Consider the following 14084-nt stretch of genomic DNA (forward strand, 5'->3'; position numbering starts at 1 on the left):
AGTACATGATTGAAAAGAGAGAAAGGTGAGAAGGAAAGGAGAGGGGGGTGGGAGGAATGAAAGGGGGATTGAGGGAGGAAATGGGGTGGAGAATGAAAGGTGGATAAGGAAAGGAGAGGGGGGTGGAGGAATGAAAGGGGGATTGAGGAGGAAATGGGGTGGAGAATGAAAGGGGGATTGAGGGAGGAAATGGGGGTGGAGGAAGATGGCATAAATATGTCCAGGACAGAGATGCTGAATAAGAACAAAGGCGATTAAATCACATGAATTATAAACATGATAAAGAGAGGACGGGGGGAGAAGAGGAGAGGGAGGAACGTAGCTCTGAGCAGCACAGAGTCAGGTCTAGTTCACACCTATCATACAGGAAGGAGCGCTTATGCTCTTTTGTATGATGAACAAAGGACATGCATTTTCAACAAACTGAAGGAACCCATCCCTGTTGTGGGTTTCACACACCCCTCCAGCAGTAGCAGATCTCTCCCTCCACAGAGAGGAGACAGCGCCTACACAAAGACACATACCGAGGGACACAGCCAGTGTCCTGAATGGAAGAACAGAGAGAGAGAGAGAGAGAGAGAGAGGAGAGAGAGAGAGAGAGAGAGAGAGAGAGAGAGAGAGAGAGAGAGAGAGAGAGAGGATAGCAGGGGATAGAAGGGTGACAGACAGAGAAGAGAGTGGGGGGGGGGGTGGTAGGAGAGATGGATTCACAAGCGCACAGTGGTTTTTCAATAAAACATGTAAGAGGATAGACTGAATGATCTATGTTGAAGAACACACGCGCGCGCACCCACACTTTCTGCACATTTCAACACACTGGCCACATAATCACATATCTGAGTTTTTATTAGAATGACTGACTTAAGCACATTTGAAAGAGTGCTGTGTTTGCATGCAATCATGTGGATACAATCAAGAAGAAGTAAAAGGAAGGAAAGAAGGAAGGAAGGAGTCAAAAAGAGGGAGACACATAAAAACTGAAATTGAAACTGTCATAGATAATACAATTATCACTGTTGCACTAACAACCCCTTCTGAGACCTAGTTAGACAGGGGCAAACACTGCCATATCCTCTCTGTAAATATATAAAGAGGGCTAGATTGACTGGAGAGTGTTTGTGTGTGTGTGTGTGTGTGTGTGGTGTGTGTTGTGTGTGTGTGTGGTGTGTGTGTGTGTGTGTTGTGTCACGTGAGACAGGACTGTTAAATATTTCTCCTTGACTGGACAGACCTGAAGTCTGCCACAACATCTGCTCCAATGAAACAAAGACACACCACACACACACACCAGACACACACAGACACACACACATTTCTCAAGTAAGTCAACATGCACCCCTGTATGAGCAGTCAGAACAGCCCGATCTCTTCAGGGAAGTACACACAAAGACCAAGGAATATCAATCAGTATCCTACAGTGCATACTACATACATGTACACTATATACTAAATACTTTACACTACATATACCTAGAAAGAACCAGAACTGAGATTATATATTTATATATATTATTCTTTTCTTAAAACCCTCATATTCCCTCACCCCCTATTGGCTTTTTTATTATATTGAACGTGGGTATAATTCATTCAATACCACATGCGCACACACATGCATGCGGACATACAGACACACACACACACACACACAGAACAGCTTTGAGCGGTAGAACTGGGTTGATTATGAGAAGGCCTGGGGGAGATAGGCCTATTACATTGCTGCAACGGGATTGGTCAGGAATTGCTTAACCCTATGAAGACTGAATGCCAGAGAGATGGAGGGGTGGATGGAGGGAGGAGGGGAGGGACGGAGGGACGGAGAGAGGGGGAGGGATGGAGAAATTAAGGTTTGGAAGGAGGGAGAGATGGAAGGGATGGAAGGGATGGAACATGGTTGGGAAGGAGGGAGAAGGAGGGATGGAAAGATGGATGGGTAGTATGGAGGGAGGAGCGGGAGGCAGAAGGGGCTGGAGCAAGGAAGGAGATTTGGAGGGATGAGGAGGATAAAGAGTAGGTAGGAAAGGTAAGAAGAGAAAGAGAGTAAAGGAGAAGAAGAAAGGAAGAAAGGAGATAAAGAGGACTCTAGTGAACAATGACAGATATCTAACAGTTACTACGGTTATTCATCCGGTCAGCTCTCTACCGTTCTGAACACATTCCAAACGAATGCACTTAAAGACAGTATCAGTGTTCAACAACAGACGGAATACCTTCGATTTAGGAAGCTACAGAACCAAACATGATTTGCCAGCACCTTGAAATGACAAGATTTTATAAAGAAACACAAAGTTAAATACCTGCTAATATCACATATGTTCCACAAATATTTATCAATAGTATATACACCAATATATTACTACATATCACTAGTATGTGTATATTTACAGGTTAGCCCCAGGCTAGGTTTGGTTGTGAGTCAGCAGAGCAGTTACAGGACAGGACTATAAGCAGTAATTGGCTGAGCAGGTGAACAGCCTTGGGGTTGCCCCCGGCAACTACCGCCAATTTCCCGCCGCAACTAGCCGCAGGGCGCCCTCGTTACCCCAATTGCAACACCAGCAGACAGGCGTCACTTCCACACCACACAGGAACTCACAAGGCAGAGGCTCCCCAGGCTGCTCCTCATTGGCTAATCCAAACAGGAAGTGGGCTTTTCTCTCTGGCAGATAGAGGACAAGGCAGGTACACCCTGCCTTGTCCTCTGACCTTCACTTCTCCTGCCTTCTCCTTCCTTCCTTCCTTCCTTCCTTCCTTCCTTCCTTCCTTCCTTCCTTCCTTCCTTCCTTCCTTCCTCCCTCCCTCTCTCTTTCTCTCCCTCTCTCTTTCTCTCTCTCTCTCTTTCTCTCTCTCTCTCTTTCTCTCTCTCTCTCTTTCTCTCTCTCTCATTTTGCTGACATACAGCACACTTCCTCCACTTCCTCTCTTTCTCCTGTCTTCTTCTCCACTCAGAGGATTAACATCATCTTTTCAGAAAGCAGTGGAGAAGGTTTGAAGACTTAAAACAGACTCACACGTACACATGCACACACACCCACACCCACACGTAAACACACAGTTATCTCAGTGGTCCAGCCTCAAATGCCTGTTGCCTTCAATTAGCTCAGCTCCTGACTGGAATCTGGATAAGTGCCTCTCCTTGCAGTACAGGAACACTTACAGACTTACTGTAGCAGGCACACACACACACACACACACACACACACAAGCACACCCACATACGCATGCACACACACAGAGAAGAGCACACACACACATACACATGAAGAAGCGCACACACACACACGTGCACACTGATTCCCTACATGCTACCTCTGCTTGTAGGAGTGTGTTTGTGGTACTGCTCTCTGTTATTTCCCATTTACAACATGCTGGGCTTCTAAGAGCCTGTGTGTGTGTGTGTGTGTCTGTGTGTGTCAGTGTGTGTGTGTTTAGGAACTGCATGGGTGTCTGTGTGTGTATGCACTGTTTGTGTGTGTTTTTATGTGTGGGTATGTGTCCTTGTGTGTGTGCTTGTGTGTGTGTGTGATGTGAGTGTGTGTGTGTCAGTATACAGTGTGTGTGTGTGTGTGTGCCTGTGTGTATGTGTGATGTGAGTGAATGTGTGTGTCAGTATACTGTACGTGTGTGTGTCCTCGTGTGTATGTGTGATGTGAGCGTGTATGTGTGTGTCAGGATAAAATATGTGTGTGTGTGCTTGTTAAATGCAGCGAGTGTCAGGGGATGTTCATATATAACCCAGTGGGTAGGTTGTCATTTACTCTTCCCACCCACACACACTACCTGCCTCTAATAGGCCCACTTAGACTGACGGAGGGCACAGCTCTATCACACACACTGGCACACACCAGCAGACACACACACATTGACTCACAGCAGGCATTAAATGGAAAAACACCAAGAGAGAAGCCCAAGCTATAATATCATTTCACACCAACTAACCCCAGATGTTGCCAGCACACACCAGGAGAGCACATTTGCATACATACACACACCCATACACACACCCATACACACACACACACACATACACACACACACACACACACACATACACACACACACATACACACACACACACACACACTTATATGCATAAGTCTTTAGAGTCCTAATGAACATAGCTAATGTGACCTGTTAGTCATAGGCATCAGTTTGAGTGGCTCCATCTGTCAGGTAAAGCAGCCGAGCACCGAAGAAGAGAGCTCTCTATGGCCTCATCCATCAGAGAGATCTGTGATCGGCTGCTCAGGCCTGAGTCCTGGGGACAGTGGTGGTGGTGGTGGGGGCTCTCAGAGTGCAAGGGGAGCAGCTGTGTGTCTAATGTGGCTGTCTTGGCTCTGGGTGGGTTTATCAGTATTAATGGGATGTGGAGGGCAAAGGGGTGGGGGGCACGGGTTCGGAGGGGCGTGGGGGGGGGGGGGTGGCAAGGGGGGAATAGCTTCTGGAGTAGCAATGTATCTTGTGCACGCCTTCATGTGCACAACCATACGAGCATGTACGCATGTGCAAACACATTGGTGCTTGGCTGAGTGTGATCCTGTCTTTGTGACGTTGAAGGTGGAAAAAAATATGACCTGTCGTAAACAACCCTCGCCCCTTTCCTTGTCAAACATTCTCTCTCTCTCTCACACACACACACACACACAAACACACACACACACACACATCTAGGGTGACGTCAGCCTGCATTACAGTAAATGTATTTGTCATGTATGGCGGTGCCCGCGTGTGGCAGACGTTGCGTGGAATAAGACATCAGGATTTATAGCTGGGCTCCTCTGTCACCTTCAGCACACTTACACACTGATGCAGGGGAGAGACAAGACGAGTAAAGCACAAAGAGGTCTCCGAATGAACTACACTGATACCCCCACACACACACAGATGGAGGAACAACGGTGGGGAAAGGCAGATCTCTATGGGGATGCTGGCAACCGTGTGTGTGTGTGTGTCTGTGTGTGCATGTGCATATGTGTGCGCGTGTGTGTTGGCTAACTTGGCATATAGAACCAATGTCACGCACTGTCTCCACGAAATAAGGGTCCAACTCTTACACACACACAAACACACACACACTCGCAGAAAGATGCACACACACACACACACAAACAAACACAGAGGAACATCCACACACACACACAGAGACACACACACACAGAGACACACACACACACAGAGACACACACACACAGAGACGGACACACACCACCCCCAACAGGCGGAGGTGTGTGTGCTACAAGGCAAAGGAGAGGTGGAACAGAGAAATCCTGATGAGAGAGACGTCACCTTCTGAGAAGGCAGGGAGACGCAGCTCTGCCCGCCCAGCCTGGAGACGACACCACGAGGCTGGGATTGTGTTCATGCATCAACACCTCTCCATGTAGTTGGGCCCGCGATGACACTCATGTATCAATACCTCTCCCTTTTACCAGTTCAATCGATAGGCTTGGGCTCAAGATGTCTTCCACACAACAATAACACAAGTTAGATGACACACAAACTGACAGACCGTGCACAAAGAGATACTGTGGGTGACGATAAACAGTGGACACACACACACACGTACAGCAGTCCCATTCCCTGTGTTCCCCCCCAGGCAGTGTGTATTACTGAAGGACAGCGAGCATCAATCTCAGAGTGGACCATCTTGCCCAGGGTCTGGGCCGGGAGATGATTCTGGTATCAATCACACTTTGTTGTGTGTGTGTGTGTGTGTCGGCACAGTGTCTTAATCGCTCGGTGTGTTTCCCCTCTCCGTACCGATCGATAGGCTGCTCTCAACGCCACACGGAGACAGATCCATCACATACATTCTCTGTGTCCACCGCAGTGGCATAACAGGCTGTTTGTCGTGGGGTGAGGAGAGGAATTGAGCCGTATAGAGGATCTAGAGTAGTATAGAGCATTGAGGAGTAGTGTGTGTGTGTGTGTGTGTGTGTGTGTGTGTATAGGAGGGTATAGAGGAGTTTGGAGGAGGACAGAGGAGTGGAGAGGTGAGAGTTTTAGAGTACAGATTGGTATAGATGAGTCTGAAGGGGTACATAAGGGTATAGAGGGGTATTGACTCACCTTGTTCCTCTCAAACAGCTCCGTCTGGATGGTCTTGAGGTCGGTGTCGAGGGCGCTGGCGGCCTGGCGGCGTTTGCGCGCCAGCTGTTCCTCCAGGTCCTCGGCCTGCGCACGCAGCTTCTTGTTGTCGCGCTCCAGCGCCAGCTTGTCCGTCTCCAGACGCTCCCGCCGGCCCCACTCCGCCGCGTTCTCCACCTGCAGACGCTCCATCTAGGGGGGGGGGGGGGGGGGGGGAGAGACAGGCGACGAGGGAGGGAGAGAGACCACAGTGGAGGAGAGAAGGGGAGGTGGGAAGGGAAGGGAGAGAGGAAGAGACAGAAAAAGAGGTAGATAGAGATAAGGGAGATTTTTTTTTTTTTGCTGTGCATGGACTCTCATCAATGGCAAACATAAGAGATGAATAATTCAAGCCAACAGAAATCAGGCAATGACTGTGAAAGGTGCCAGAGGAGTTCAGAGAGGACTCTGAATCACGGACTGTTCTGGACTACCTCACCTTCAATGTTAAAATTGAAGGGGGGCTGGGGGGCTTCAGACTTCCATTCCTATTGGTGTTACCCCCCCCCCCCCCCCTCCACACACACACGCACATACACTCACACATACCATCCACCCTTGGAGTCTGCCCAGACCTCTAACACCGTGGGAGTGCTGCTCACCTCAGCCCGCAGCTCGGCCAGCTTCTTGTCCATGTTGGTTCTGGCCCCCAGCTCGTCCTCCAGGTCCTCACACATCCGGCCCAGCTCGTCCTGGTGCATCTCCTTCAGCAGGTTCACCTGGGGCACAGAGTCCGAGCGTCACAGAGCGTGTGTGCGTGTGTTTGGGTGGGTTGGTGTGCGTTCGTGTGTATATTTGTGTATTTATTGGGCGTCTTAGGGGCTAACACAGGGGCCAGGGTTCAATTCCAGCCTGGGCCATTTCCTGCACGTCTTCACCTCTGTCTCTCCTTGCGTTCCCGCCTCTCTCCCCAAATGTATTATAATTAAAACCGTCAAAAGGCCAATTTATTTGTGCGCACAGTGTGCTTGTGTGCGTGTGTGTGCGTGTGTGTGCGTGTGTGTGTGCACATGTGAACGCCTGTGCGGGAGACCTTGTCCCAGCTCAACCTCAGATACTTTAACTTCAACTAATTCGGATTCACCTGCCCTGCTGCCCTTCACTTCACTCCTCTTCTCATTAAACAGTCATTACTGATCGCTCTCCATCCATCTTATCTCCCCCCTTTATCACCCAGTCATTGCCCTGTCTCTCGCCCCCTCTGCTCGGCAGCCCCTCTCTTCTGCCCTCGATCACATTCAGGGTGTTTCTCCCCCGGCCTCCGCCGACAGACAGACCAGCCCTGCACGAGAGTGGGCCAAGCGTGCCTGTCTGTTTGCTGGCTGATCTCAGAGCTCCACCTAGAGCCTGACTCCTGCTACTACACCCTCTATGTGAGCAGGGTGAGAGACGGACAGAGAGGTATAACAGAATATGGAGGGGTTTAGAGGGTTATAGAGGAGGATGAAATGGATATTTAGGAGTATAGAGGGGTTTAAAGGGGTGTAGAGGGGTATAGAGAGGCAAAGAGAAACATCCAAGCCTTGCCTGTTTAAGTGTCTCCTGCTTGGTCTTGTTTAGCTCTTCATATTTGAGCTTCCACTGGCTCAGCTCTGCCTCCAGCTTCTCTATGTTCTTAATGAGGGCATGTTTATCTCTGGAGAAAGGGAGTGAGGGGGAGAGAAAGAGAGAGATTGGGGTATGGGTTACTTTAAGAGCATGGCAAGAGTCCAACAGGTAACTAAAACATTCTCAAACACAGACACATCTCTCCCACCCTCTCTTTTTTCAACTTTCCCTCTTTTTTTCTCTCTCTCTCCCAGCGTGTGTCCACCCCTTACTCTCGCTCCTTCAGCAGGACCTTCTGTGATTCGTCGAGGCGTAGCTGAAGAGCGTTGAGCTTTCCGGAGTCTTCCTCCAGCGTGCTGATGTCGTCCCAGAGCAAACGACTCCGGTCCTGACGACTCAGCGGCGAGCGCAGGCTGTTGGCGCTGCGGGCGTCCCACGAGTCTGGACCCTCCCCCTTGGACCGCAACACTGACTCTAACAACTCCAAATCCTGGAGAGAAGGAGGGCGGGGGGGGGGGGGGACAAGAAGAAGAGGAGGGGGAGGAAAGCAGGTGGGAAGGGGGAAGAGGGAGACATGTGTGTGTGTGTGGGGGGGGGGGTTGGGGTAAGGAATACAGAGAGAGGTTACATGATGTCAGGTCAGAGTAAAAAAAAAACATGGATACTGCAGTTGTTCACTCCCACCAGCAGATGGCGCCAGAGGATTTTTACAGCAGTGCATGCTGGCTGCATCTCCATGCTGAGCCCAGGCTGAGCCACATGTGGAAGCACTCAGAGCGTGTCTGAGGCTGAGAGGAACAATGCAGGAACAGGAAATGGATGCAGGAGAGCGGCCCCTCCTGTCCAGCTCACAGCACTGTGTATCTAACCTGATTTATTACACATGTCTGTCTGAGGGGAGGTCTGCGGTGTGTGTGTGTGACTGTGTGTCTGTTCCTCCAGGTTAGGTTGTAATTATTTTCCATGTTCTCTTTGGCTCCTGGACGAGAAAAACTGAGAAGTTATCACCATAATTACCAATGCCCGAAGGGTAGACCTCCTGGATACACTCCTGTGCGGTTTATGCAATGGGGTGTGTGTTACCATGGAAACCACAGCCCCCACTAGGTGAAGGTCATATCTGATTGGTAATGACACTGATCTGTATGCACTGCCGCTTCAGCCAAACCTTCGCAGCATTGGTTAGCGGTGTGTGTGTGTGTGTGTGTGTGTGCTTGTGTGTGGATGTGTGTGTGTGTGTGTGTATGCAGCAGAATACAACTAAGCAGTGAGAGCTCTTTGCCAGGAAGCATAGGAGACACACCCATCCTAAAAACAGAAACATGAATCTAAATTGTGCTCCACTCTGGACCCAAATCTGGATCTCAAGTTTCTGGACCTTCTTCTAGATCTGGAGACTCTAGACCTGCATCTGGATCTAGCCTCTGGACCTGATTCTTGATCTAGAGTCTTTATATCTCTACCAGGTCTCTGCTGTGGGGATAAGGTAGCTGTAGCACTGCAGAACTATCTGTCTGGGAGACCCCAGGGGCAGACCATGATATGTATGTGTGTGTGTGTGTGTGTGTGTGGTGTGTGTGTGTGTGGGGTGTGTGTGTGTGTGTGTGTGTGTGAGGGGATTCTATTTTAGGACCAAATCCCCTCCAGAGTAGCTAGTCACTATTCTGTTTTATTCTCTTCTCTGTTTTTCTCTTATGTTTTGTTCCCTCCGGTTGAGAGACGTCAGTGTGACACAGTTCTAGGCTCTGCAGCGAACCACACCTGCTGGGCTCACATTGACATGATTTAATGTGTGTGTGTGTGTGTGTCAGAGAGAAAACGAGCTAAATGGAGAGAGAGATTTTCATTTAGATGATGAAATACCAGTAAGTGAATTTGTTCTTTTGAAGTCATGTGACCTGGCTAGCACAGCTGAATCTGCACCACTTTCATCTACAAGAACAAAGTTCAGCCCAGTCCAGTAGCTGCGATTTGCTTTAATTTGGTACAGATTCTGATCCAGGAAGCTCCGTCAGAGAAACTCGGTAAGGTTTGTGTTCTAGGTTCTGTGGTTCTAGAATGTGACCCACCTTTTGTCTGTCTAGTTTGTCTGTCCCCACGTCTCTCACTGGCTCCTGTTCCGGCGAGCCAGGCCCCTCCCCCACCCTGCCAGGCCCCTCCCCCTCCGTAAGCCCCACCCTGTCCTGCGTACTGTCCGCAGCGGGCTGTGAGGAGGAGGAGGACGGAGAAGGCGGGGTCGAAGAGGGCATGGGGAGGGCGTGGGAGGGGGAGGAGGAAGAGGCGGACTGGTCGGCACGGAGACGCAGCGCGTCCTGTCGGAGGGTCTCGTTCTCGGAGGCCAGTTCCTGTCGCTCTCGCCGTGCGCCCGTCAGCTCCTTGGTCATGGCGTCCAGCCGCTGGCGGAGCTGGCGCACCTCGTCACGGGCACGGTTGCGCTCCGAACGCACCTGAGGAGGGACAAGCTCGGAGTTTGAACAGTGTCTGTCACCAGAGGGGAACAGGATTCTCCTGTATGAAGAGCAGGTGGTGATGACGAGGAGGAGGATCTGATGGTGTGATGGTTGTGCCTTCTGTTTAGCAGTGAGACGCTGCGCCTTGTGCCCCGCTATGTGATGTCCCCGGCGTCCCCCTCGTCATTCTCTTCATCTGCCTCATCATCACCATCCTCCTCTTTCACCTCATCCTCTGACATCATCATCATGCTACTCCTCATCATCACCACCACCACTATCATCCTAACCTACCTCCTCCTCCATCATCTTTATCATCATCATCACCACCATCATTTCCATCATCATCATCCTCACCCTCATCATCCCCACCACCACCATCATCATCATCATCACCCCCCTCCTCGTGCATCATCATCATCTCCACCACCACCATCATCATCTTCATCATCATCACCACCATCATTTCCATCATCATCATCATCATCCTCACCCTCATCATCCCCACCATCATCATCATCAACCCCCTCCTCGTGCATCATCATCTCCACCACCACCACCACCATCATCATCATCCTCACCTTGCTCCACTTCTCCCTCCAGTTAGCGGTGCAGTCCGACCACCACCTCATGGTCTTCTCCATCTGGGCCGCCCTGGCCCTGGCCTCCTCCAGCTCCCTCAGCCTGAGCTCCTCTCTGCTCTCCCAGTCTCCCCCCGCCTCCCCCAGGCCCAGGCCCAGCCCCGGGGACAGCAGCAGGGGGGGGCTGGAGCTGGGGGTGCCCCCCGTGGGGCTGGGGGTGTGGGTCAGGCTGTCTGGGGAACGGACCCCCCGGTCAGGGCCCAGTCCCAGGCCACACAGCAGGCCTGAACCCCCCGACTTGGAGGCCTCGGACAGGTGGGGGCTGGGGGTGTGGTTCATGACGGAGCCGATGGTGAGGACGAGGACGATGAAGAGGAGGATGAAGATCAGGGGAAAGAGGGGGGATCTGAGAGAGGGTCTGCTCTCAGGACTGCATGGCCCTCCTCTGTAGACCTGCTCCCTAAACAAACACACAACAACAACAACAGTTAGAGTCTAAACAAATCATCCTTCATCAGTCCTCCACTCGTTGTTTTCTCTCTTCTCTACCTTTATTCATCTATCCATCCATCCCTCTTTCATTAAGATGACCTAGACGCTATGGCCTCAAGGAGTAACTAGTTACTGTAATGCTGTACAGCGGTCTTCTCAGTTCTTATCCGCTGGCCTGATTTCAGTCTGGTCGGGTTGAGTCCAGTTGGGAACTTTATCTCAACCCTGATCCAGGACCAGCCCCAGCAGGCTGGAGATGAGCAGTCACATGGATGAGATTACCAAGCCCTCCCACATTCTGATGTAATTTAAACAAGCCAATTATGAGTGAGGCATCTACCAATACCATGGTAACTGCGTAAACCTAATGACCTGAAGCATGTCCATTCACACCTCAGTCTGACACCATGGCAACCAGGAAATCCAGAAGCACTCACACAGCAAAAGCAGACCAGAGAAACAAAAGTGTGTGTCTTTTTGAGTGTGTGTGTATATTTGTGGTTTAATAGAACCCGTGCATGACTGACCTCCAGTTTAATTACTTTCCCCTGCTTCAGGCAAAGCCCTTTTCAGTATAATTCAAACAAGAACGTATCTTCAAATAAAACAGACATACACACAACCTCACGCACATTTAAACACACACATAACCATCAATACAAACAAACATCAATAAACATAATAAGCAACAAAGGATCCCATCTGGACCACAGACAGTGGCTGCAGTCCTCTACACACACACACACACACACACACACACACAGACACTCACGCACACAATCTCAATGGAGAATAAGAAGCTCCAGAGAAGGAGAGAAAGAAGGGATGAGAGAGAGAAGATGGGGGGAGGACCAGACAGTAACCTGAGCTGAATCAGGGTCAGACACAGTAGAAACTGGAACAGGGGAGACAGAGAGAAGGAGGGGGGGGGGGTGATTAAAGATGGGAAGCAGGGGGAAGGGAAAGCATGGAGAGATGGAGGGAGGGAGGGAGGGAGGGAGGGAGGGAGGGAGGGAGGGAGGGAGGGAGGGAGGGAGGGAGGGAGGGAGGGAGGGAGGGAGGGAGGGAGGGAGGGAGGGAGGGAGGGAGGGAGGGAGGGAGGGAGCGAAGGAGGGAGCGAAGGAGGGAGCGAAGGAGGGAGCGAAGGAGGGAGCGAAGGAGGGAGCGAAGGAGGGAGCGAAGGAGGGAGAAAAGTAAACAGCGAAGGAGGGAGCGAAGGAGGGAGCGAAGGAGGGAGAAAAGTAAACAGAGAAGTGAAAGTAGAAAATTATGAAGAAAGGGGGGGTGGACGGAGAGAGAAAGCGAGCGAGAGAGAGGAGGTAGGAGAGGGAGGGAGAACGTCAAGCTGGGGGGTACAGTAGAGTACATGGTTCTGGTTAAGTGTGTAATCTGACCCTCATCAGGGGCTGACAGGAAGGTAGGGAGAGCGAGAGCGTGAGAACAGAGACATGACAGAATGACTAGGAGGGAAACAGCAAGATGGAAAAGCATGTGGAAGGACGAGGGTAAAGAAAGGAACAAAGAAGAACAACTAAGAGACGAAAGACAGAATCCGAGAGAATATGTGAACAAGGAATTGGAGTGGATAATGAACACGCACATACCCATACCAGTCACTGACTGTCCGCATATACACACACTAAACATACACACTTAGAAACACTCTGTTCAGCCAACTCTATGAACAAACGTGGAACAGAGTGAAAACAGACAGTATGTTTCTAAAGTAAGACATAGAAACCATATCGTCTGAGAGATGACCGACTGAGAAAAGAGGATGAGGAATATGAAAGCAGCTTGTCTCCGTCTGGGAGCTCTTTGCCTGTCGATACAATCTTCTCCAAGACCGTGGTCCCATGCGTCAGCGACCCCAGAATTAAACGCTTCTATAAATAAGAAGGATTCTTCCAGAAGGCTCTCTCCACTAACCAAGCCCATCTGAAGGAGCCGCGGCTGGGTAGCAGAGCCAGGACACCCTGCATGCTGCAGGACCTCCAACACCGACAGACAGAGAGTCTTGTCAGAACCAGACAGGCTTGGGGGCTCACCGGTTATGAGTGTGTACCACACAGGCTGAGGCCTGGGTTTGATCCCTGCCCGGACCATTTCCTGCAGGGGTTTTCTCTGCCAGAGCAGCACAGTGCTCTAGTTTACCAGGATGATATACACTGAGGTATGGGAGGCGATGCTCAACGTGCTCGCTCTCTACGGTTGCTCTCGCGGGCCCAGCAACACCTGCACCGGGAAATGAGGTCATGTTTGGCTCTGGACCGAATTGGTCACATGATCACAGGAGGGGTATTGGGATCATGAGCCAAGGGAACGTTCTCCATCCACCACTCCACCCCTCTTTCATCATCCCCCATCCCCCTTGGGTTAGAGTGTGCAGGAACAGGCTGAGATGAACATTTGTCACCGCCAGTTCATTCCTCTGGTGAGACACGAATGTGGCCTACATTCCCAGCTGATATCTAGGTCTTCTGCTATCCTCTACATTGAGAGGGAGGAGAAGGCCCCTGCCCTAGGCTAGTCCAGCCTCCGCAACTGACAGAGGGGGACAAAGACAGGGTCTGACCAGCAGGACAGGGGCCAGGGATCAAGGGTCAGGGGTCAGGTGAGGGCCACTCTGGGGTCGCACTCCTATGGAAAGGAAGTGAGAGGCGCAGGACTGCACAGCTGGTTAGCTGCAACAAAGGATAGTAAGGTTAACGTTTCTGTGTGTGTGTGTGCGTGCGTGTGTGACACACATTGGTCCACACTCTTCAGATGATCCAGTAGAGAGACAGTGGCTCATCCACTGTCTCACTTCAGGCTAACACCAGGGGGCGGTAGTGAGGCGATTTGCAGTGCTGCCCTACAGGCAGACATTCGTGATTAAAGAGATGAGTGT

The 14084-nt window shown here is 50.8% G+C and overlaps 1 protein-coding gene across 1 annotated transcript in view; it reads right to left on the bottom strand.

Annotated features, from left to right (window-relative positions):
- Window positions 1-14084, bottom strand: part of ccdc102a (coiled-coil domain containing 102A) — a gene marked incomplete in the record, with an annotated part of 28832 nt that overhangs the window by 1225 nt on the left and 13523 nt on the right. The window contains 6 exon segments of the mRNA XM_067249269.1: window positions 6067-6276; window positions 6726-6842; window positions 7651-7759; window positions 7944-8161; window positions 9741-10118; window positions 10703-11162. Coding sequence (XP_067105370.1) covers window positions 6067-6276; window positions 6726-6842; window positions 7651-7759; window positions 7944-8161; window positions 9741-10118; window positions 10703-11041 — 1371 coding nt within the window.

The sequence above is a fragment of the Osmerus mordax genome, chromosome 13 (genome assembly GCF_038355195.1).
Source record: "Osmerus mordax isolate fOsmMor3 chromosome 13, fOsmMor3.pri, whole genome shotgun sequence".
Classification (NCBI taxonomy): Eukaryota; Metazoa; Chordata; class Actinopteri; order Osmeriformes; family Osmeridae; genus Osmerus; species Osmerus mordax.